Genomic DNA, 23495 nt, shown 5'->3' with positions numbered 1-23495 from the left:
CTCATAAAGTTTACCTGGAAAGAGTGAGAATGCTTCTGTTTATAGAATGACTGCAAATTTTATTGATGCACAAGCTATAACACTGTTCTTAGGGAAGAGTGAATGATAGAGTGGTACTCCTTCACTGAAAATAATTCATCTGTGAGATGAGCAATTTAAAGGATCTTCAAATAACTTAAGCTTGACCCCATACTAAAAGCAAATCAGGATGAAACTATTAATGGGCCCATTAATGAGGACATCACAAGGCAGTAGAATTAGGATAAAGCTTTTTTCTTCCACAGGATTTTTCTCAAAGCTTGTTTGACATCCTTGTTTCTGAGAGAGTAGATCAAAGGGTTTAGCATGGGTGTGACCAATATGTAAAATACTGAAGCCACTTTACGAAGTTCAGGATTGCTTGGAGGTGTGAGATACACAAAGGAGACAGTGCCATAAAGCAAGCTTACAACCCCCAGATGAGAGCTGCAAGTGGAGAAGGCTTTCTTCCTCCCCTCACTAGAGGGGATCTTCAAGACTGTGGTTACAATATACATGTAAGAAACTACAATAACAACTATTGTGGGCAAAATAATGAAGGCAGCCAAACTAAGAGATACCATCTTATTGATAAAGAGATTAGAACAAGAAATCTTCTCAATTTGGTAAGAGTCACAGTAGAAGTGGTCAATGACTCGGGAGGTGCAGAAAGACACTGAGAATGTGATACTGACTTGGAGGATGGAGCTGACCCAACCACAGAAATAAGAACCAGCAACCAGCTGAGTGCAAAGACGTCTTGACATGTGGACACTGTAAAGAAGAGGGTTGCAAATGGCAATGAAGCGGTCATAGGCCATGGCTGCCAGGATAAATCCTTCTGTTACAATGAAGAAGGCAAAAAGGAAGAACTGGGTAGCACACCCTACAAAGGAGACAGTCTTTTTCTCGGAGAGGAAGTTGACCATGGCTTTGGGTGCAATAACAGTGGAGTAGGAGAGGTCAATGAAGGAGAGATTGCCTAGAAAGAAATACATTGGTGTGTTCAGCTGGGAGTCAGTCACTATGATTGCCATCATACTAATGTTCCCCAAAAGGACCATGCCATAGACCAGCAAGAAGAGGAGGAAGAGGAGAATGTGGAACTCTGGACGGACCCTGAAGCCTACAAGAATGAAGTCAGTTACATCTGAATGGTTGCCTGCTCCCTTGTCACCCATGGCAAGAACCTGCTAAGAGGTACAAGACAAGGTTAAAAATGGAATTTTCTGCCTATTTCCTTGAATCACAAGATATGCTTTTTCTCTTGTAGAAGACATTGAAACTTGTGTTATCATCTCCTTTGTGACATCCTGTTGTGTCAGGTATGATGATTTGCTGCACCCTTTTATAGGAACTGACTCCAAGGTATACTGTAATTGCCCATCGAAACACAATGTGTAAGTTGCCTAACTCACAGTTTTCCAATGTGATTCTCCCATTCCAGTGCTCTTTCCATGATAACATGTATTACTTTCACACATAAAGCATCTTGTATTTTTACCTGTTTAGTTTTATGCGATAAGTCTAATATTACTGAAGGTTTTGAGCAAGTAACTATTTGCTCTCATTTTTAATTTGTAATTTCAAATTCACTTTATCCTCAATAACGCTTCCAGTTTACAATAGAAATATCAAGTTAAGGAGTGATTTTCAACTCCATGAATAGACATTAGAGATTAAAATAGGTTAATAACTAAATAGTTGGTGAGAGTTTGAAGTAGGTTAGCAAGAGATTTAGTTGGGTATCCAAAATTAAAACCTTGAGAATGAATGTATCTTCAGTTTCTTGAAGTGGATAAAGCTCAGACATACTGCTGAGAAAAATCTAAGGATCCTACAAGTTTCTGTGTAAATCTGACAAGAAGTCAATTTGATCTTTTTTTATAGGTTAGTTTTGTTTTTATTATCTCCATTTAATTTTTCTTATATTTTTACATCCTTTACATTTTCCCCCTTTTTATTTTTATTTTTTCTATTATAGCTGGTTTACAGTGTTCTGTCAATTTTGTACTGTATAGAGGCCAATAAGCACACGAAAAAATGTTCAACATCACTGATTATTAGAGAAATGCAAATAAAAACTACCATGAGATACCACCTCACACCAGTCAGAATGGCCATCATTAATAAGTCCACATATAACAAATGCTGGAGGGAGTGTGGAGAAAAGGGAACCCTCCTGCACTGTTGGTGGGAAGGTAAGTTGGTATAACCACTATGGAGAACAGTATGGAGAAAACTATACATAGAACTACCACATGACCCAGCAATCCCACTCTTGGACAGATATTGGACAAAACTTTCCTTGAAAAAGACACATGCACCTGCATGTTCATTGCAGCACTATTCACAATAGCCAAGACGTAGAAACAACCTAAATGTCCTCCGACAGGTGGTTGAATTAGGAGGATATGGTATATATACACAATGGAATTCCACTCAGCCATAAAAAAATAACATTTGCAGCAACATGGATGGAACTAGAGACTCTCATACTGATGAAGTAAGTCATAAAGAGAAAGACAATTTGATCTTAAACATCTGTATAAGTAGGGAAAAAAGGGAAATTTCAAAACAATGTATTGACTAAAATTGAGGGTTAGGAAAGAAAAATAACAATTTTGAAAATTAATTTTATGATGCCTGCATTTAGAGAGGTATCTATAAATGTATTAAATTTTTCAAAATAAATTACTTTGAATCTGTCACAGTTAAGTAGTCTGATTTGTTTGTGCTATAAATTTGGAAACTTCCTGTTTTCTTTGATAAAGTGATACAGCCAGGTCTTTCTTTTATTCACTTTACAATCAATTGTTATTTAAACTCACCCAACAGAGGGAGAGCTTGTGTAGCTGTCAAAATGGCTAATGATCAAAAAGCATTCATTTTGATTTGTCATCTATGGCAGACTCACCATAGCCCACAACCATCTTCCCTCACAAACATGACCACCTGTCTTTTTGATCCTCTCCCCAAATCCCTCAGCTCCTTTTGGTCTCATCATCTTATCACCTGATCTTTGTCCTTTCCACTCAACACTCACCTTTCTAAAAAAATCAGCAAGTTAGTTCACAAGGGGAAAAAACAGGTAACAGCTCAGTAATATAATTCTTAGACCTTTTCTTTACCCCACTGCTCCATTTACAAATAGAAATCCACTGAAATAATTAAATGTATTTTTGAGGAAAGCATTGGATGCCCATGTTCACGTCTATAAGGATGTCTGCACATAAATATTATTGTAAAACTAGAGCTAAAGGCATGAAGATTTAATAGTGGAATTTGGGGCATCATGTCACATATAAGTGTAATGGAACAGAACAGAGATTAGGATTTCCATTGTGGCTCAGTGGGTTAAAAACCCAACTAGTATCCATTAGGACACAGATTCGATCCTTAGCCTCGCTTAGTCAGGTAAGGATCTGGTGTTGCTGTGAGCTGTAATATAAGTTGCAGACATGGCTTGGATCCTGCGTTACTGTGGCTGTGGCACAGACCAGCAGCTACAGCTCCAATTCGACCCCTAGCCTAAGAAGGAATTTCCATATGTCGCGGGTGCAGCCCTAAAAAACAAAAAAAAAAGAAAAAGAAAGAAAAGAAAAGAGATTAGAGATTTTTAAAGAAAGTAAGAATGTCTTGTTAAAGCTGTCAAATTTGCATAGTACAACTAAATATCTGGCATTATTTTAGCAGCAAATTTTGTTTTATTTGTAATTCCCAGTTTTATTAACCAAATTACATCATGTTGTCTGAAGCTATATCAGCCAGTATGCAGTGACCAGAAAATAATTGTTTCGAGATCTTTTTTTTCAAGACTAGTATTTATACATCCAATCATTCATTAAGTCACTGAGCACTGTGGGCCACCTACTGTATACCACCTAGAAGAAGGAGATATACAAATATCAGAAAAGATTTCTCATCCCAAAGTACAAACACAATGCATTCTCTGCTTTCCCTACCTTCAAATTGTTATGAAAAAAACTGAATGTTGCAATTCGCCTTCCAGGAAATGGGATGTGATTTTTAAGGTGGATGCTACCTTTTCTATCATTTGTACTAAGTTTTACCAAGCATAAAATAGTTTTTATGCATAAGAAATACTCATAGATGACTAATTATATGACTGAAATAAACATAAATTTATTTTATCTCTTACCTGAATATATCTTACTTTACTTTTCTTCAGTGATTTTCTAGTGGTAGATGCAAAGATACTAAAGTTACTGGTTTTAATCCTAGAAATGGAAAAAAGGTTGTAAAGCCATAGAAAGAAAATTAAAGGCAATGTCGGAAGGAAGCTCTTTGTCTTTTTACGGCCACACCCATGGCATATGGAAGTTCCCAGGCTAGGGGTTGAATCAGAGCTACACCTGCCAGCCTGCACCACAGCTCACCACAACGCCAGATCCCTGACCCACTGAGCAAGGCCAGGGATCGAACCCGAATCCTCATGGATACTAGTTGGATTTGTTTCCTCTGCACCACAGTGGGAACTCCCAAAAGGAGGCATATTTTAAGAGTGAAATTTTTGCATGAGATATAAAAAAAAAAATCTTGTTTTGAAATATATAATTTTATTCTCAGTTTTTGGCTCTGCTCAAAGATTATTAATATCCCATTCTTCAATTAAGAATGTCCTTTTCATTTCCTTAGTTGTGTTTTTGCCTAAAAATCCCATGTAATTATCTAATTATGAAAGAAGTGATAGTAAGGCTCCTTCTATGAGCGTTTCTTTATGGAAACTGAAAAGAAAGTGCACCTGAATCTGAAGAGTCACACTGCATGCACATGCCTCCCCTGCATTAGGACCTATCTTACAGGTCTTAGAATGAGAAATATGAAAGCCAGATAGAATTTAAGTAGGGCAAAGATAAAATCACCAGTGAGTGGCAATAGTCCCTGATGACCTGGGAGAATGCAACAGGAGGCATCCTGGTGCCCTAAGTTACTTTTTCAGGTAATTACATCATGTATTGGCTGCAAAAAGGTCCCTCTGAGGGAGGTTAAAAATAAGTCAATTATGGGGTGATAACAATGGCAAATTTCAGGTCCATCCCATGAGGGCCACATAGGAAGAAACAAGAAGAAAGAATAATATCTACTCCTACAACTCCCCTTGAACCATCTCTGGGTCTCTTTGGACAGGACTTCTTGATAGAAAAACTTGTTTTAAGGTTGATATAATATATTGTACATAATTTCCTTTTCTCAGTTTTTTCTGCCTTCTACAATCACACTGAATTTATCTATTGATGCTCTTACATGACCACTCATGGTCTTATATCCTCTAGGTTCATTCTCCTTCCTTTCTCCTAGTATCTTTCTCTCTGCTGGATGATTTCTGTCTTGCATATTACACTATAAAATGTATTGCAGACCATGTTACCAGTGTATTCATAATTAAAATTAATCAGCAAAAGTCTACTAATAAGCAAATCTGTTGGAATTCAGGTGACAATCATTATCTCAAAGCTCTGTCACCTCCGGTAAAGCGAGAACATGGTTCTAGATAGATTACAAGTTTGAGGGCCAAGATATCAGAATGTACCTATTTCACTGAGAAACAGGAAGTCATGAAAGAAGTAATGAGCTTGAAGGAAATAAACATGTAGAACTGTAGCCATTCTTAATATATGGTATGCTGAATTTCAGTTATCAAAGTCTTAGAATGTAGTGCCCAAGATAAAATAATGAAATGAAATTTTCTTGGAGTTCCTGTCGTGGCTCAGTGGTTAACGAATCCGACTAGGAACCATGAGGTTGTGGGTTCGATCCCTGGCCTCACTCAGTGGGTTAAGGATCCGGCATTGCCATGAGTTGTGGTGTAGGTTGCAGACATGGCTCAGATCCTACGTTGCTGTGGCTCTGGCATAGGCCAGTGGCTACAGCTCCAATTAGACCCCTAGCCTGGGAACCTCCATATGCCGCAGGTGCAGCCCTACAAAAGACAAAAAGACCCAAAAAAATGAAATTTTCTTTAGCATACTTATAGACTAGCTTTTGCAAAAATCATGCATAAAGAGCAACCACAAAACCTCAGTGCCATAGAAGCTCAAGTGACAGGGGTCCTCCACTAGGCAACTCTGCTGATCTTGGCTATGCTGGTCTTGATGACTGGCTGGTTGAGGATGGCCTCACTAGGATGATTAAGGCAGCCTGTCTCTTCTCTGATGTATCTTCTCTTCCAGCAGGCAACCCTGGGCATGTTCTTATAGTGGTCATTGAGAGGGAAAAGAGAAAGCAGAAATGTACCAGCACTTTTCGAGCTAATTTCTCATTGGCCTAAGCAAGTGATCCCTTGGCTGAATCCAGGAATGAGGCAGAGCAGCCTTCCCTGGTTGGGAGCGCACTGCACAATTTCATAGCAAGGAGCATGGACAAAGGGAGTAAGTAAAGAATTGGGATCATTTCCTTTCGACATGGGACTGTGTCCTAAAGTAAAGCCCAATTGTCTGGGTTTTTTTTTAATTTTTAATTTTTTTAATTGTTATTTCCCCAATACAATTTTTTTTCTACTTTACATCATGGTGACCCAGTCACACATACATGTATACATTCTTTTTTCTCCCATTATCATGCTCCATCGTAAGTGACTAGACATAGTTCCCAGTGCTGCACAGCAGGATCTCATTGCTAATCCATTCCAAAGGCAATAGTTTGCATCTATTAACCCCAAGCTCCCAATTCATCCCACTCCCTCTCTCTCCCCCTTGGCAACCACAAGTCTATTCTCCAAGTCCATGATTTTCCTTTATGTGGAAGGGTTCATTTGTGCCATATATCTGTTTCGAAAGTTGACGTCAGCTCGAGTGCCACAGGCCCCTAGACCTTACCCTTGGTCCCTTGCATATACTCCTATATTAGATTCGGTAAAACATCTTCCAGTTTCAGATTGGTCTGCCACGATTCCCAGTGAATATGTATGGGCTATTTTGAGTTTTTCTGTTCTCATGTCTATTAGAAGTCTCATTTCTTCATTTGCTTTCTCCTGCACAGAGGCTAGTAATATTCAAGTCATGAGACTGTTGGTAATTTGTTCCTACCTGCTTGTATTTGGAGATCCATAGTCATACTCTGTCATCTAAATCTGTTTTAATATTGTCCTTGATATTTGACTTTGCTCTCTGATAATATGCGGATATTTGGGAAATCTATCATCTTAGTATTTGTTTTCTACTCTCTCATCTGTCCTTTGTTCCATATTTTTTCTGCTTTAGTATGGGTTGAATATTTTTATTATTCCATTTTTCTCCTTTATTTATTAGCTATAGCTTTTTGTATTATGTTGCTGGTTGCTTTAAGATTTATAGTATACATTATAAATTCATCATGACCTATCTTCAGGTAATACTATACCAATCCATATATATTAGAACTTGATATAATCTACTTCTAGTTCTTTCCTCCCAGTATTTTTGCTAATTTTATCATACATTTTTCTTAGACATGTTATAAATTCAGCCATTCATTGCAACCTTTGGTTCAGTCAATTGTTTTTAAAAGATGTTTAAATAATAAGAAAATCCTTACATGTTTACCTATGTAATTGCTATTCCCAGTGGGTTTCTTATTATTTTATGTAGACCCATATTTCTATCTGGTATCCTTTGCCTTTTGTCAAAAGAATTTCCTTTAACATTTCTTATAGTGTGGATCCATGTTTGAAAATGTCATTTCAGCTTCGTTTTTGAAATTATTTTTACTGGATGCAGAATTCTAGTTGGACAGTTTTTCCTTTTGGCACTTAAAAGACTTCTCGCCACTGTATTCTCACATGTGTTGCTTTCTATAAGAAATCCACTTTCATCCTTAGCTTTATTCCTCTGCATGTGGTATGGTTTTCTTTCTTCCCATTCTTGAGACTTTTTATCATTCATGGTGAGCAATATGATCATGATATGTCTCAGTATAATTTTTTTATGTTTCTTTTTTTGGAGATTTTATTTTTTATTTATTTTTAGATGATTTTTATTTTTTCCATTATAGCTCATTTACAGTGTTCTATCAATTTTCTACAGTACAGCAAAGTGACCGAGTCACACATACATACATATACACTCTTTTTCTCACATTATCCTTCATCATGCTCCATCATAAGTTAGACTCCGGTATAGTTCCCAGTACTATATAGCAGGATTTCATTGCTTATCCATTCCAAAGAATGGTCTGGGGTTAATAGATGCAAACTATTGCCTTTGGAATTTTGTTCATGTTTCTTATCCTTAAAGTTTGCTGCAGATCTTAGGTGTGTGGATTTCTAGTTTTCATCAAATTTGTATCATTTTCAGCCTTAATTTCTTTTACTGTTCTTCTTGTTCCCTCCTCCTTGAGGGACTCTCATAACACACATCTCAGAACACTTAAAATTGTCCTACATATTACTGATGGCCTTTCATTATCTTCTCTTTGTGTTTCATTTTGTAGAGCTTCTATTGCTATTTCTTTAAGCTCACTATCTTTTCTTCTAACATATATTGTTAATCTCACAGTGTATTTTTCATCACAGACATTGTGCTATCTTAAAAGCTTGAAGTTTGAGGGAGTTCCCGTTGTAGCGCAGTGGTTAATGGATCCGACTAGGAACCATGAGATTGCAGGTTTGATCCCTGCTCTTGCTCAGTGGGCTAAGGATCCCACGTTGCCCTGAGCTGTGGTGTAGGTTGCAGATGCGGCTTGAGTCCCACGTTGCTGTGGCTGTGACGTAGGCCGGTGGCTACAGCTCCTATTCGACCCCTAGCCTGGAAACCGCCATATGCCACGGGAGCAGCCCTAGAAAAGGCAAAAAGACAAAAAAAAAAAAAAAGCTTGAAGTTTGATTTGAGTCTTTTAAAAACCTTCCATATTCCTCCACAACTTTTAGAAGGAATCGAATTCGATCGTGATTGCAAGGTCCTTGCCTGCTAATTCCAACAGCTATCTTAGTTCTTGACAAGTTCCCACTGATTGCTTATTTTCACTGTGGATCATGTTTTCCTGCTTCTTTCTATATATCATAATTTCCTACTTGATGCTGGATGTTTTTGTATTCCATAGATATTCTTGAGCTTTTATCTGGGATGTATGTAGGTTGGGTCTTGTTTTTGTGAGTTTGTAGATGAGTCCAGAGCAGTGCTCAGTCTGGGCAAATTATTCTCTACTATTGAGCCAAGACCTTCCTAAGTGCTTTCTTCAATTCCCCATTAATTGTGAGGTCTGGTGAGAACAGGCACTGTGCTAAGCACTGTTTATGGTTAAGTACTGTTGCTATGAATCCTTTTGGATGTTTTCCCCCACATGCATGTGCTAGTCAATATTCTTCTGATTACTTGAGGGAAACCCTCTGCAGTTATCCAGGGAACCCCTCTTTTTGTTGCTCCCATCTCGGCAGTACTATATCCTGCAAACTCTGCCTTGGTTCATCTGAATGCTCAGCTCTGTCTCTTTAACTCAGTGAACCCACCAGCCTCTGCTTGGATTCCTTCTCCCTACCCCCTGAGCTAAAATCTCTCAAGCCAGTTATCTGGGGCAGTCTTGTAATATTCCTCTTGTTCGTGTCCCAAGGACCACTTTGTTGTCTGATGCATTAAAAAGTAGTGTTTCAGAAGTTCCTGTTGTGGCTCAGTGGTTAATGAATCCGACTAAGAACCATGAGGTGGCGGGTTCGATCCCTGGCCTTGCTCAGTGGGTTAAGGATCCGGTGTTGCCCTGGGCTGTGGTGTAGGTTGTAGACACGGCTCAGATCCTGCGTTGATATGGCTCTGGCATAGGCTGGTGGCTACAGCTCCAATTCGACCCCTAGCCTGGGAATCTCCATATGCCGCAGAGCAGCCAAAGAAGTGTCAAAAAGACAAAAAAAAAAAAAGGTAGTGTTTCAAAGATTTTGTCTAGCTGCGGCTCAGATCTGACATTGCTGTGGCTGTAATGTAGGCCAGCAGCTACAGCTCCAATTTGACCCCTGTCCTCAGAATTTCCATATGCTGCAGATGCAGCCCTAAGAAGAAAAAAAAGAAAGAAACCAAACAGAACCACAGTTATTCAACCATGGGATATACAGGATATTTTAGTCATGAATATATTGTTCACATAAGCCATTGGAAATAGCCTTTTAATATGTTAGCATTAAATTGTCTCTAGGCCAAAAAAAAAAAGCAAACCAAATATCTTATCATTTCAGCATTTTTAAAGATCTAATTTAGGTATGAATAGAAACAGATTTCAGAGCAGATAAAGTGAATATAAGAAGGAGGAGAGGAAAATATATTAATTCTTTTTTTTTAAATCACAATAAAAATTTATTTCTTGTTCATGTCCCAGGCTGATGTGAGATAAATCATTAATTCTTCCATCTAATCTCCAAGCTGCAGAGCCAAGAAGGCCTATTAAGTATTCCATCTTATAGGATTCAATATTGGATTCCAATAGATTATCATTTAGCAATTACTAAATCCAAATTGTTCTTCTTTAACCTTAACAGTTATCCCTAGAAAACTCTCTTGACTGATAATCTTCCTATGCTGAATTACAGCCTCATAAGGAATTTATTACATGACTTTTATTATACTGTCATTGATTCTGTCACTTAGGCCTCAAAAATTAATTTATGTTATCAGATGCAGAGAATAAATGGAATTCAGAAGGGGATGTCAGTGTTAAGGACTCTCATAACCATTTTAATAGAAAGTCCTATCAACATGAGGTTTTTAAAAAAAACCCTGAATTTTGAATATATGAGCTCATAAATGATTATCTTAAGAATGAATTAAAATTAAAATGGTCTACCCACCTTGGTTCTGCCCAAACTGTTTGGCACACCACTCTTGGTTGCCCACCTGTCCGCTGAGGATGGAAAGCAGAAAGTAGAGGTGAACCTGTGTCCTGAATGAGGTCCTCATGCCAGTGAACCCACCCTGGAATCAGGGTGTCTCCAGCAATTTTTTTATGTGAAATAATAGACCTCTTAAAGTTTAAGCTCCTGTCAGTGAGTCTTTAGTTATTTGCTGCTAAACATTTCTTATTTGATTCAGTACATATAACATGACTGGAAAGACAGATGGGAGAGAAATTTCAGCATGTTATCTAACAAGAGAGACTGTTTGCAGATAACTGAAGTGCTAACAAAGTCAAAATTGGAATCAGTCAGTGAGGTTGCAAATGGGTAAACTTTACTTCAAATAAGTGCGAGAAGCATTAAATTAGGGGAATCCATACAAGACCTGAAATACTGTACACACACACACACACACACACACACACATGCACACACGTTTACATTTCAAGGATCAAGCCTACTCAAAATGCTATCCTGTTTACCTTTAAAACTACTATGTATAAAATAAGCTACAGGGATATATTGTACAACCTGGGAAATATACCAAATATTGTAAATAACTATAAGTGGAGCATAACCTTTAAAAATTGTGAATCACTGTGTTGTAATTTATATAATGTTATACATTAACTATGCTTCAATTTTAAAAATAAGAACAATTTTCTTTTTCATTTTATTTTTTAAGTTCAATGAGTTTTATTATATTTCTAGTTCTACAGGCATCATCACAACCTAATTTTAGAACACTTCCATCCCAACAGTTTTCAAAGGACTGTGGTAGACACTTCCAGACTGATGGACATGGAGCATTGATTGGAGTTCTAGACAAGTCAAACTTCCTGTGGAGGACTCTGTTTTCTAGCTTCATGAGGGCACACCTGCACACACTTCCTTTCTCTTCCCCACTGGCTGAGCCATAAGCCAAATTCTACTTTGTTTGGAAAAAAAAAAAAAAGGCTTAGGGATAGCTACATGCTAAGAGAATCTCCCTAAACCCAGCCGGGAAGAAATAAGAATTCGATTATAGTTTAGAACTCTCTACCTATGAGTTTTTTACTTAGTAAATGAGCTTTCTATCCTTAAGGTAGTAAAGAGTTCATAAATTTGACTTATTTAATTTTTTTAAATCTATATGACCAAATAGACTATAAACGATATATTAAAAACAGCTTGCAGGCTGGGGGAAAATACATGCAGTGCCCATAACCACCCAAGGATTACTATTCAGAGCACATAATTATTTCATGTAAATTCATAACTAAAAATTATTTTTAAAAGGAACAACTAAATACATAAGTGGGCTAATGATATTAGACAATTCATATAAGAGGAAACTCAAATATAAATTTTAAGTTGCACTCAAAACCACTAATAATCATGTAAATATTAAAATCCTTACTTTCTTACACCTATCAAACTGACAAATGAGGATAAAGAAAAATGGGCGTTTTATACTTGAAGCATAAACTGGCACAACCTATTTAGAAAGCAATTTATAAATACCTAGCAAAGTAGAAAATACATACACTTCTAGGCATATACGCCAAATAAGCTCTCAGACATGTGCACAGCGGATGTATACAAATTTTCATTTTAATAAAAAAATTAAAAAACAAATTCTGATCAATACGATATTTGTTGAGTGATTTATTGATCCATATGTTACAGATTTTCACATAAATAAACTTTAAATACTCATATATGTATATATCAGGATATGTTCATCTTGCAAACATACTGATGAAAAGAAGTCATAAATACAGAAGGACATAACTTTCATAAACTGTTAATTATACTAAATACAGTATGTATTATCTATAAATGTAGATAGCAAAAGTAAAAATCTATGCATGAAACAGAGGGTAAAATGACAGAAGTTTAAGAGTTTATTGTTTAATTTTAAAAACAGAGGCATTCCCGTCGTGGCTCAATGGTTAACGAACCCAACTAGTATCCACGAGGACATGCGTTCAATCCCTGGCCTTGCTCAGTGGGTTAAGGATCCGGTGTTGCTGTGAGCTGTGGCATAGGTTGCAGATGAGGCTCAGATCCTGTGTTTCAGTGTCTGTGGTGTAGGCTGGCAGCTTCAGCTCTAATTTGGCCCCTAGCCTGGGAACCTCCATATGCCGCAGGTGCAGACCGAGAAAGACAAAAGACAAAAAAAATAAAAAAACAGAAACAGAGAGCTTTGAAGCCAAAATAGAAATTGTTAAATTTGCTAAATTGAGGTAGCTAATAGATGGCCATACTGTTTTCAATACTTTCCATACTGTTGAAGTATTTTAGTTGTATTAAGAATTAAAATAAATATAATGAGAGGCTGTCTCAGCAAAAACTAATTGAGCACAGGCTTACTCTTTTTCTTGACTCTCTGGTCCTTGAATGATACATGAAATCACTTTCTTCCTTCCTCACTACTCCTAACCCACATGCAATACCAGTCAAAATAAGGTGACATCAGCCAATCCCAAATTTGACCTGCTGACCTAATCTCACACTCTAGGTTACCACTTTTCCTTTTATTTCATTTTATTTTTATTAGAGTATGGTTGATTTACAGTGTTGTGTCAATTTCTGCTGTACAGCATAGTGACCCAGTCATACATACATATACGTTGTTTTTCTCATACTATCTTCCATCATGTTCTACCCCAAAAGCTTGACACTATATACAGAAAAAGAAGTGGCATACAACAATGAGCTCCTACTGTGCACCATTTCTCTGTTCGTGTTGGAGTTTGGAGGAGTACTTTTACTACATGCTTAGATGAACCATTAAGTGGCCAGCAGCCCTTCCCAACTCAACAGTCTCCCACACCAGTGAACCAATTGCTACTGGTGGAAAACAGCCAGTTTTTTGGCTCAAGGTGCAGGGTTTTTTAAGGCACAGTGACTTTATGCAGAGCAAACCTGAAGTGTCTTTTCCTCTGAACGGGGCCATTGGAGCCCCAAGGACCAAGACCCAAACTTGAAAGGGCAGCTACCCTGTTCTGTTTTCTCCAGAGCCCACTTCAGTTTGATTAGACTTTGGTTTGTTTGTTTTATGGCCACACTTGTGACATATGGGAGTTTCTGGACCACAGATTGAATCTGATTTGCAGCTGTGACCTACACCACAGCTGGGGATCAAACCCGTACCTCTGCAGTGACCTGAGCCACTGCAGTTGGATTCTTAACCCACCACTCCACAGTAAGAACTTCCTTGATTAGACTTTGGAGAAGAGAGATACAAGATAGAAGTGATATGAGTGAATACCTTTACAAATATATTTCTAAAGTGCTTAGATCTACATTTTAGTACCTATATTTGTAAAGTTTTTAGAGAATGCCACCACATAAAAGGCACTCGGTACGTGTCACATCTGCTCATACAATAAATACTGACCAAATGCTTATCAGCAGTAAGACATTGCGCTAGCAAAGCTTTCTATACAATGGGATGCGTGTGAGTGATACTGAACAATGAATTTTCTAAAAACTACTCAGGAGAAAAAACTGGCTTCTGTCTATGACAGAAATACTTTGTATTCTAAGTTTAAGAATACAACTGGAGGAGTTCCTATCATAGCGCAGCGGAAACAAATCTGACTAGGAACCATGAGGTTGCGGGTTCAATCCCTGGCCTCGCTCAATAGGTTAAGGATCCAGCGTGTCCATGAGCTGTGGTGTAGGTCGCAGGTGCGGCTCGGATCTGGCGTGGCTATGGCTGTGGCTTACACTGGTGGCTGCAGCTCCAATTAGACCCCTAGCCTGGGAACCTCCTTATGCCACAGGAGTGGCCCTAAAAAGACAAAAGACAAAAAGATTAAAATAATAATAATAATAACTGACTTTTTCAGGTTTTTGTTGTTGTTGTTTTACTAAAGTATAGTTGCTGTACAATATTACATATAAAGTCACAGGGGGACAATATAGTGAATCAAAGGTTATACTCAACTTATAGTTATTATAAGATACTGGCTATATTCCCATGTTTTACAATATATCTTTTTTTTTTTTTTGCTATTTTTTTAGGGCCACACCCATGGCATATGGAGGTTCCCAGGCTAGGGGGTCAAATCAGATCTGTAGCTCCTGGCCTACGTCACAGCCACAGCAATGCAGGATCTGAGCCACGTCTGTGACCAACACCACAGCTCATGCAACGCTGGATTCTAAACCCACTGAGCAAGGCCAGGGATCAAACCTGTGTCCTCATGTATGCTAGTCAGATTCTTTAACCGCTGAGCCCCGATGGGAACTCCCTACAATATATCCTTGAAGCTTATTGTTTGTACGTCTTACTCTCTTACCTACATTGCCCCTCCCTACCTTCCCCACTGTGACCACTAATTTGTTCTCTGTATCTGTGAGTCTGCTTCTTTTTTGTTATATACACTAATTAGCTGTATTTTTTAGATTCCACATATAATTGATATCATATAGTACTGTCTTTATCGGTCTGACTTATTTCAGTGAACAAAATGTCCTCTAAGTCCGCCCATGTTGCTGCTGCAAATGGCAAAATAAATCCCATAAATTCATGAAGTGGACTGATCTTTTTATTTTTGTATATAATGATTTTAATTTTTTTTCATTATAGCTGGTTTACAGTGTTCTGTCAATTTTCTACTGTATAGCATGGTGACCCAGTTACACATACATGTATACACTCTTTTTTGTCACATTATCATGCTCCATCATAAGTGACCAGGCATAGTTCCCAGTACTGCACAGCAGGATCTCATTGCTAAGCCATTCCAAAGGCAATGGTCTGCATTTATTAACCCTAAGCACCCCATCCATCTGACTCCCTCTCCCTCCCCCTTGGCAGACATTGAGTTCAAAAGGGAGATAGTGAAAATACTGAAGGAATTAAGAGAGGATATGAACAGTGATGCAGATTCCCTCAGAAAGGAACTAGAAAATATAAGGAGGAGCCAAGAAAAACTAGAAAATTCATTTGCAGAGATGCAAACTGAGCTAAAGGCAATAATGAGCAGAACGAATAATGCAGAGGAACGAATTAGTGACGTGGAAGATAGAATAATGGAAATCACCCAGTCAGGACAACGGACAGAAAACCAAATGGAAAAAAAAAACATGAAAGCAATATAAGAGACCTATGGGATAATATAAAGCGGGCCAATCTATGCATAATAGCAACTCCGAAAGAGAAGAAAAAGAAAAGGGGATTGAAAATATATTTGAAGAAATTATGGCTGAAAACTTTCCGAATCTAAAGGATACTGATATCAAGATGCAGAAAGCACAGAGGGCCCAAAACAAGTTGAACCCAAAGAGGCCCACACCAAGACATATTATAATAAAAATCATGGACTTGATCTTTTTATTTAAAAAAAATGTTTATAGACATGATATGTAATTACATATAGGGTCAGTCCATAGATGAAAGCTCAAGTATAAAGTATTGTATCCTAAAGCTTCTAAATATTAAGCAAATATCTGAGTTCCTTTAGAAGAACACAGTATTAAAATATAGTACTATTAAAATATAGTAGTAAAATAAATCAGAAATGTTCCCAACTAATGCATGCAGACAACCCAAAATACCAGGAGGTGGCAGCACGTCCCCACGATCATGCTGCTTCCACACTGATTTGTCCCTGGTAAGAAAGATGAATGTGAAATCCTGAGCATTAGCTCTAGAAAGAACTTCAGGATCCTATTAGCTGAAGTTTCCTTTCACCTTCCAAAGAGAAAATCGAATTTTTGAAAACTTAAGGCCTTTTTCCAAAGTCAGACAAGCAGTTAGTGGGCAGAACTTGGATCAGAACCTTACCTTCTATCCCCTAATCATGTAAAAAACCTTCATAGGTCCTTTCTCTACTCCAGAGCCTCTAGATACTGGTTATCGCTAAGAGAAGTGAGACTCTGGAATAAAATATGTAAACTGAGCAGCAAGCAGTTTTTTTCTTGGGTCCTGCCCCTCTGTCTCTAGTCCCAGCTCCCTGTAACCGACACATCTTCTTGTGGTACCTTCTCATTTTCCAACCCCTTCCCCACAACAGAATGGGAGCGATTCGGATATCAGTTGGCTTTTTCACTTTCTGGCTGAACCTCATTTGTTTAGCTTAACTATAAAATGAATGAATGTTGCTCATGGTAAAGTAATATTAAGCTATAGAAATCGATAAACCTTTCATTTGACTTTATTATCAGATTCTCGTTCAGGCTAAATGCAGTCAAGTGATTAACCTTCCTGGTTTTCCTGGGCCTGAGGGATTTCCCAAAATGCAGGACTTTCATTCTAAAACAGGGAAAGTTCTGCCCTGGGAAAACCAGTCAAGTTGGTCACTCAATGACTTTCAGTGGGGCAGGAGAGGCAAGGGTATTGGTGTGATGAACAACATGATGGTCTAGAAGAAACACAGGCATGGGGCCATCTCGTTTTTCCTTCCTGCCCTCTCTCCCCCAGTTCAGCCAAGGTCCATAGAACTACTGGGTATGAGGCACTGTACTAAGTCACAGGAATCCACAGGTGTACAACTTTGAATGAGGTAGCAAATCAATGTTCTTGGATAACATTTTTTAATTGTTTTATTCAAGTATAGTTGATTTACAATGTTGTGTCAATTTCTGCTGTACAGCAGAGTGACCAGTCATATGTATATACATTATTTTTCTCATATTATCTTCTTCCATGTTCTTGGAGAGAGTTCCCTGTGCTGTACAGTAGGACCACATTGATCATCATTCTAAATGTAACAGTTTACAGTGGATAACATTTTTACTGTATCCACTTTAGGGAAGCTCCCACACCCACCTGGTTTATTTTGTAACTCCAGTAACTCAAACATGTATACACCATTTTTATGCTTATTTCTAACAAAACCTAGTCATTTTCTCAAAACTAGGATATGTGTTACTATGTTAACATTTGCCAAGTGTTTGCCAATTTCCTGGGATTCTGCCCTTTGACCCTTATAAACACCTTTTGAGAGAAAAATCTTCTCTTATTCTTCTGCTTCAAACCAGTGAATTGAGGCTTAAAGAAGATAAGTACCTTACTCAAGGTTATAGAATTAATCGTGGGAAAGCTATGTTTCAAGCCCAAATCCATTGATTTTTAGAGCCTGCAGTCTCATCCACTTCACTACACCATTTCTCATCTAGAGGGGATCTTGTTCTGTCCAAAACTTTCTACATTAATGCATTGCTATACCTGTTCTGCATTTCAATATCTACACTGTCCAGTAAAGTAGCCATAGCCACTTTTGACTCTTGAACATTGAAATATGGCTCGTGTAAACAGAATTTTTATTTTATTTTATTTTAATAAATTTAAATTTAAATACCTGCCTGTAATTAATTGCTACTGTATTGGACAGCAAAAGTCTAGATATATATTACATTAACATACAGGCATACCATGGGGACATTGCAGGTTCAATTCAAGACCCTGCGATATAAATCGAATATCACAACAAAGGGAGTTACAAGAATTCTTTGGTTTCCCAGTGTACACAAAAGTTATGTTTGCATTATAGTGTAGTATATGAAGTATGCAATTGCATTATATCCAAAGAAACAATGTACATACAAATGTGACATAAAGTGAGGCATAAAGTGAGCAAATACTGTTGGGAAAAAATGGTGCTGGTGGACCCACTCTACTCGGGGTTGCCACAAACCTTCAATTTCTAAAAAAAGGCAATATCTGCAAGGTGCAATAAAGGGATGTATAATAATCACTAGGCATGTTTCATTTGCCCCATAACGATCTAAACTGATTGAAAAGAAAACTGCATAAGATCCACTTAGCACTTCTTCCAATATTTGACAATTCATGTCAGAAAATTCTTCAGTGTCTCTCCCATTGTAAAATAATTTGGATTCTTTCACTACATTCTTTCTTGGAATTATTGTTGGGCTTATACTTTTAATTATGAATGTGAAGTACCCCGCCTTTACGTCACTGATTAGAACACAGTAATGTGCAGTAATGTTTCTTTTCCCCTTACCTTCCTTAGGACTTGGAATAATTTGTCTTATAGGTCCCACAAAACATTCTTGATGAAGAGAGTGGGAAAGTTTGGGAGGAATGTCCTGTCTCTGCTTATCTGAGGTCACAGGATAATTGAATTCTCACTTTAGGCTCAGGCATGGTCAAGAAACAAGTGCTGTACTATCTTTTGATAAGGGAGTACAGTTGTCCCTCTATATCCCCAAGGAACTGGTTCCAGGACCCCTGTGGATACCAAAATCTACAGATGCTCAAGGGGATAGTATCTGCTTATAACCTTTGCATGTCCTCTCGTATAGTTTATTTTCATTTTTAAAAATGTTTATTATAGTTGATTTATTGTGATCTGTCAATTTCTGCTGTACAGCAGAGTGACCCAGTTGTACATGTATATACATTCTTTTTCTCACATTACCCTCCATCATGTTCCATCACAAGTGATTGGATGTAGGTCCCTGTGCTATACAGCAGGATCTCATTGCTTATCCACTCCAGATGCAATACTTTTCATTTACTAACCCCAGATTCCCAGTCCATCCCACCCCCTTCCCCTTGGCAACCACAAGTCTGTTCTCCATGTCCATGAGTTTGTTTCTTTTCTGTAGATAGGTTCATTTGTGCCATGTATTAGCTTCCAGCTATAAGTGATATCGTATGGCATTTGTCTTTCTCTTTCTGATTTACCTCACTTGTATACTTTAAATCATCTCTATATGATTTATAACACCTAATGCAATGTAAACACTGTGTAAGTAATTACCGTCATGGGCTGAATTCAAGTTTTGCTTTTGGGAACTTTCTGCAATTTTTCTTCAAAGATTTTTGTCTGCAGTAGACATGGATATAGAATTCACAGATACAGAGGGCCAACTGTGTATATTGGAATGGTTGAAAAACAATTCAGTATGATGAGTCTAATTCCATTTTGACCGCAACTTGTTCTGTGATCATTTCTCATGTTGTACCTCAGATTTCCAACCTAGGAACTGGGTAGAACCACCTTAAATATCCCTTGATATTTTGTTAGGATTAAGATCCTTAATTATGTAAATCCTCCTATTAGTATAATTTGCATTCCCATATCAGTAATCTCTCTTGACTGTCTACCATAGCATTATACATGATGTAAGTTGTAACTTTTGTAAAATATTTTCATAAACTGTAAAGCACTAACTATAATCAATCTATAAGTCGGAAAATATCATCTTTATTTTACCAATCTAGAAATGGATGTTCAACAAATTAAGTGACTTTCCCAAGTCACACTCAAGTCTATTATCCTTGACCACACAATCATTGACTTGATCACTCTTTTTCAGAAAAAGATGGTAAAACCAATCCCCAGTGTGTTGAATGGCATTAATAGGTTTAGCTTTTCATGACAGTGGTATGATTGGTCTTTCAGAGAACTTGCCTGAACAAAGTGTTGTAAGACATTGACTTGCCTGGTGAGAATGAGAAGGATGACCAGTCTCTTGGTTTTACTCCCTATTCTCTCTCCCAGCATCTTAAGAGAAGGTGATCTTGCAGGCTACTATTCTCCTCTGCAGCCACTAGGGGACACCACATCTAATCTGGACATGCTGATATAACAGGCTTAGAAAGCTGAGGATTTCCAGAATTAATAGCCCCGGAGGAAGGGGCTCTCCCCGGGGCTGCACGTGAGTGAACAGACTCAAAAGCATAGCTATTAAGCCCTGAGATTTAATCACTTGCCCGGAGATAGATTGGATTCCTAGAGGACCCGTGTCCTGTCTACACCCTGGTCTTTCCTGCCACTTCGGGGCCTTGACCCAGGTGTTCACAGCTCACTGGCTGCTTAGCATTGGTCCAGTCTGAAAGGTCAGTGTTTTAGAATTCTAGTCTCAGAGCTCAGGTGTCAGGTTATGCCTTAGCCCCTGGCCTGAAGGAGATGTTGACCCCTTTCCAGCACCTGTTGAATCAGAAAAGAATGAAGTTGCAGAAGAAGGCTGACCAGGAAGACAGCAGGACAGAGTCACCTGTTGCAGAGCTTCTAAAGATGGTGGGAAAAATTGAAAATAAGTCCTTGCCCAAGGAAGAAGCTTTTTATTTTGTGCTTATTTCCTTGGTCCAGATTTGCCCAAACTTCTCTATGAGCCCTGGGATTTATACCCTCCTTGGGTCCTTCTTCTCCCTCTTAGGAAGGCCTGACACAGGCCCTCCTCAGCTCCCTCTCAGTGACTCCTTCCTCAAACTGTTGCTGCCGCTGAGCCATCTGTCACCCCCAGCGTCTGCAGCCCCCTCTGGAAAGCTAAGTCCCAGCAAGCTGTGACCTGGGGCCAGGGACAGGATGCTGCAGTCACAGCCGGATTTCTGCTGACTGGAGAAGGAACAGAGGGAAAAAAAAGAGGCTTGATTTGAACTTCACAAAGGAATGAAGACTCTAGACATTTGTTTATAACTCAAACAAATATTTATGAGAGATTCTGTGAGTAAAATAGTCTTTCTAAAGATTAGTGCTTACCTTCCAACAGTCATGAATTACGCCCTTAATAAAGGATTTAGGAAGGACTGTAGAAGCTATAATACTTTACCAGTCAGTCATGCAAGTTAAAGATCACTGAATCAGACTCCATCAGCTTGACAGTGAATAAATTAAGATCCAACATTAGAAGATGCAAAGGTACTGAAATTCACACACACACTCTATATAAATATATATATATATGTACACATTTATAATTTAAACTATATATTACCTCTTCTCTAATTAGTAGAAGAGAAATATATTTTTCAGGTATAGGGATCTGGTGGGCTGGAGATGGGAGTGAGGGTAAGTGTCCTTAATAAGGATCTGGACTATAGTTGGGAGATTGATAAATATGGCCTTAAAGCAAGTTAACTTAAAAAGCTGCAAATAACACCAGTGAGGTAAGAACTATCCTGAAAACTTAAAGGAAGAAGCCAAATCCCATCAGGCTGATTTCAAGAAATTGGACACAAAGGAAATATGTTTGTGGAATGGGGGGGGGGCAGATTACACAAATTCCAAGCAAAAGCACACATAGGAACAAAAACAGTTTAAAAAATTCCAAGCAAAAGCACATATAGGAGCAAAAACTGTCCAGGAAAATCCAAAAGCAGAGTCTGCACTAATGGGGAAAAACAAAACACAAAAAAACATGTGTGGTCTGTTTTGGCAAGTGTGTAAAGTTCATCCTTAGCAGTATTTGGATAAACAATAAACGCGGTAAATTAAGACTGGTGGCAGCTTTGAATGTCAGACTATTCTCAGTGTTACTGCCTAATTCAATAAGAAGTGGGAAATCCCCTACAATTTCTAAAAAAGGAAGTGTTCTAATAAGATGCTGTCGAAAAATAAACACTAGGCAAACCAAAGAAAGGGACAGGGTTATTCTGTGTCTAAGAATCAAGTTCCTCAAATCAAATCATCAAATCAAATAAAAACCTCAGCTGTCTGAGTCAGTCCACTCACTTACCCTCTGATCCAACTCTCAGCCCCCACCACCCCCCCATCCACCCATATTGCCCCTTGGGGAGAACACCTGGGCCCCGGGCTGATCACAGCCTCCAGTTTATACAAATGCCTCACATTGGCACACATTGCCTCACATTGAATAGTCCTCGCTTCCTAAGATTAAAAGTTTCTCTAATAAATACATCAACTGGGGATTTAAAAAATCGTTACACAGTATTCATGTTTGTTTTCTTTGCAAAATTTTGGGATGGAGAGGTCAAAAGTAAGGGCCCTGGAAAAGGCACATTTAGCACAATTTTCAAAGTATAACCAGATGTCTAGGAACCATAGCTATAGGTAGTTAATTATGAAGTGATTCTAGTTTAGTCTGAAAGAAGGCAGAAGTTTTAAAAGCCAATCTCTAGATGAAGTCTAAAAGCACCTGTCAAACCTGCAGATGTTTTATCTGGACAACATTGACATTCTGGCTCTGTGAACATCGCTGAGTCACTAATCCATGTAAAAGAAAAAAGTTAATTTTATCCAGCTCTGTCCAGCAGAACAAAAATAAGCAAATGACCTGCAATCATAGATGATGTTCTATTTGCTTGTGAAATTCTTGATGTAATAGTAAAACACATGTAAAGTATGTATTTCCTTTGCATACTTTCCCACTTTAATGCTAATATCCTCAAATATACTGACATTTAAGATAAGTGGGTATAAAGCTGCCTCTCCATTCTGAGAACCCTAGAAACCTGAACTTCTCCCTCAAGCAGAAGTGTCTGTGACATAACGTAGGCAAGCAATTCTAGTGTTGCTCCCTTACCCTGTTCTCCCTAAACCACCCTCAGTTCCTGTTGGTTTCCCCACTATTTTCTTGTCCCTTTCTCTCTCAGGCTTATGTGAAGGGCTAAAACCTGCCCCCTCCCAACTCCCATCCTTTCTGGAAGAAAATGAATATAAGAGAGCAGAGCTATTCCCCCTGGGGCTCCGCTTGCCTGATTTCCATAGGAAACAATCAAGGGGACTCTGACCCAATTGTTTGGGTGTAGAGGCTGGGTGAGAGGGCGGTGGGGGTGGCCCTGAAAGGGACTGCCCCCACTCTAATGAGAGTCAGAACTGCAACTGGGATCCTGACAGATGGGGTGTGAATAACCAGACTGGCACCTTGAAAAAGTTTCTCATGAGCTTGCGGAGGGATGGGAGAGAAGTCCGGGCCTAGAGACAGAACATGGACCGGCCATCACTGCCTCCCA

General features: G+C 38.4%; 1 protein-coding gene across 1 annotated transcript; it reads right to left on the bottom strand.

The window, feature by feature from the left end:
• Positions 1-257: 257 nt before the first annotated feature.
• LOC125131769 (olfactory receptor 9K2-like) lies at positions 258-1199 on the bottom strand. Its single transcript, XM_047788537.1, has one exon. The coding sequence runs from the start codon at positions 1197-1199 to the stop codon at positions 258-260; it is 942 nt and encodes a 313-aa protein (XP_047644493.1).
• Positions 1200-23495: the final 22296 nt, after the last annotated feature.

This window comes from Phacochoerus africanus, chromosome 7, assembly GCF_016906955.1.
Source record: "Phacochoerus africanus isolate WHEZ1 chromosome 7, ROS_Pafr_v1, whole genome shotgun sequence".
In the NCBI taxonomy this organism is placed as follows: domain Eukaryota; kingdom Metazoa; phylum Chordata; class Mammalia; order Artiodactyla; family Suidae; genus Phacochoerus; species Phacochoerus africanus.
The sequence above is the reverse complement of the archived record's forward strand: the minus strand, read 5'-3'. Positions and strand labels throughout refer to the sequence as shown.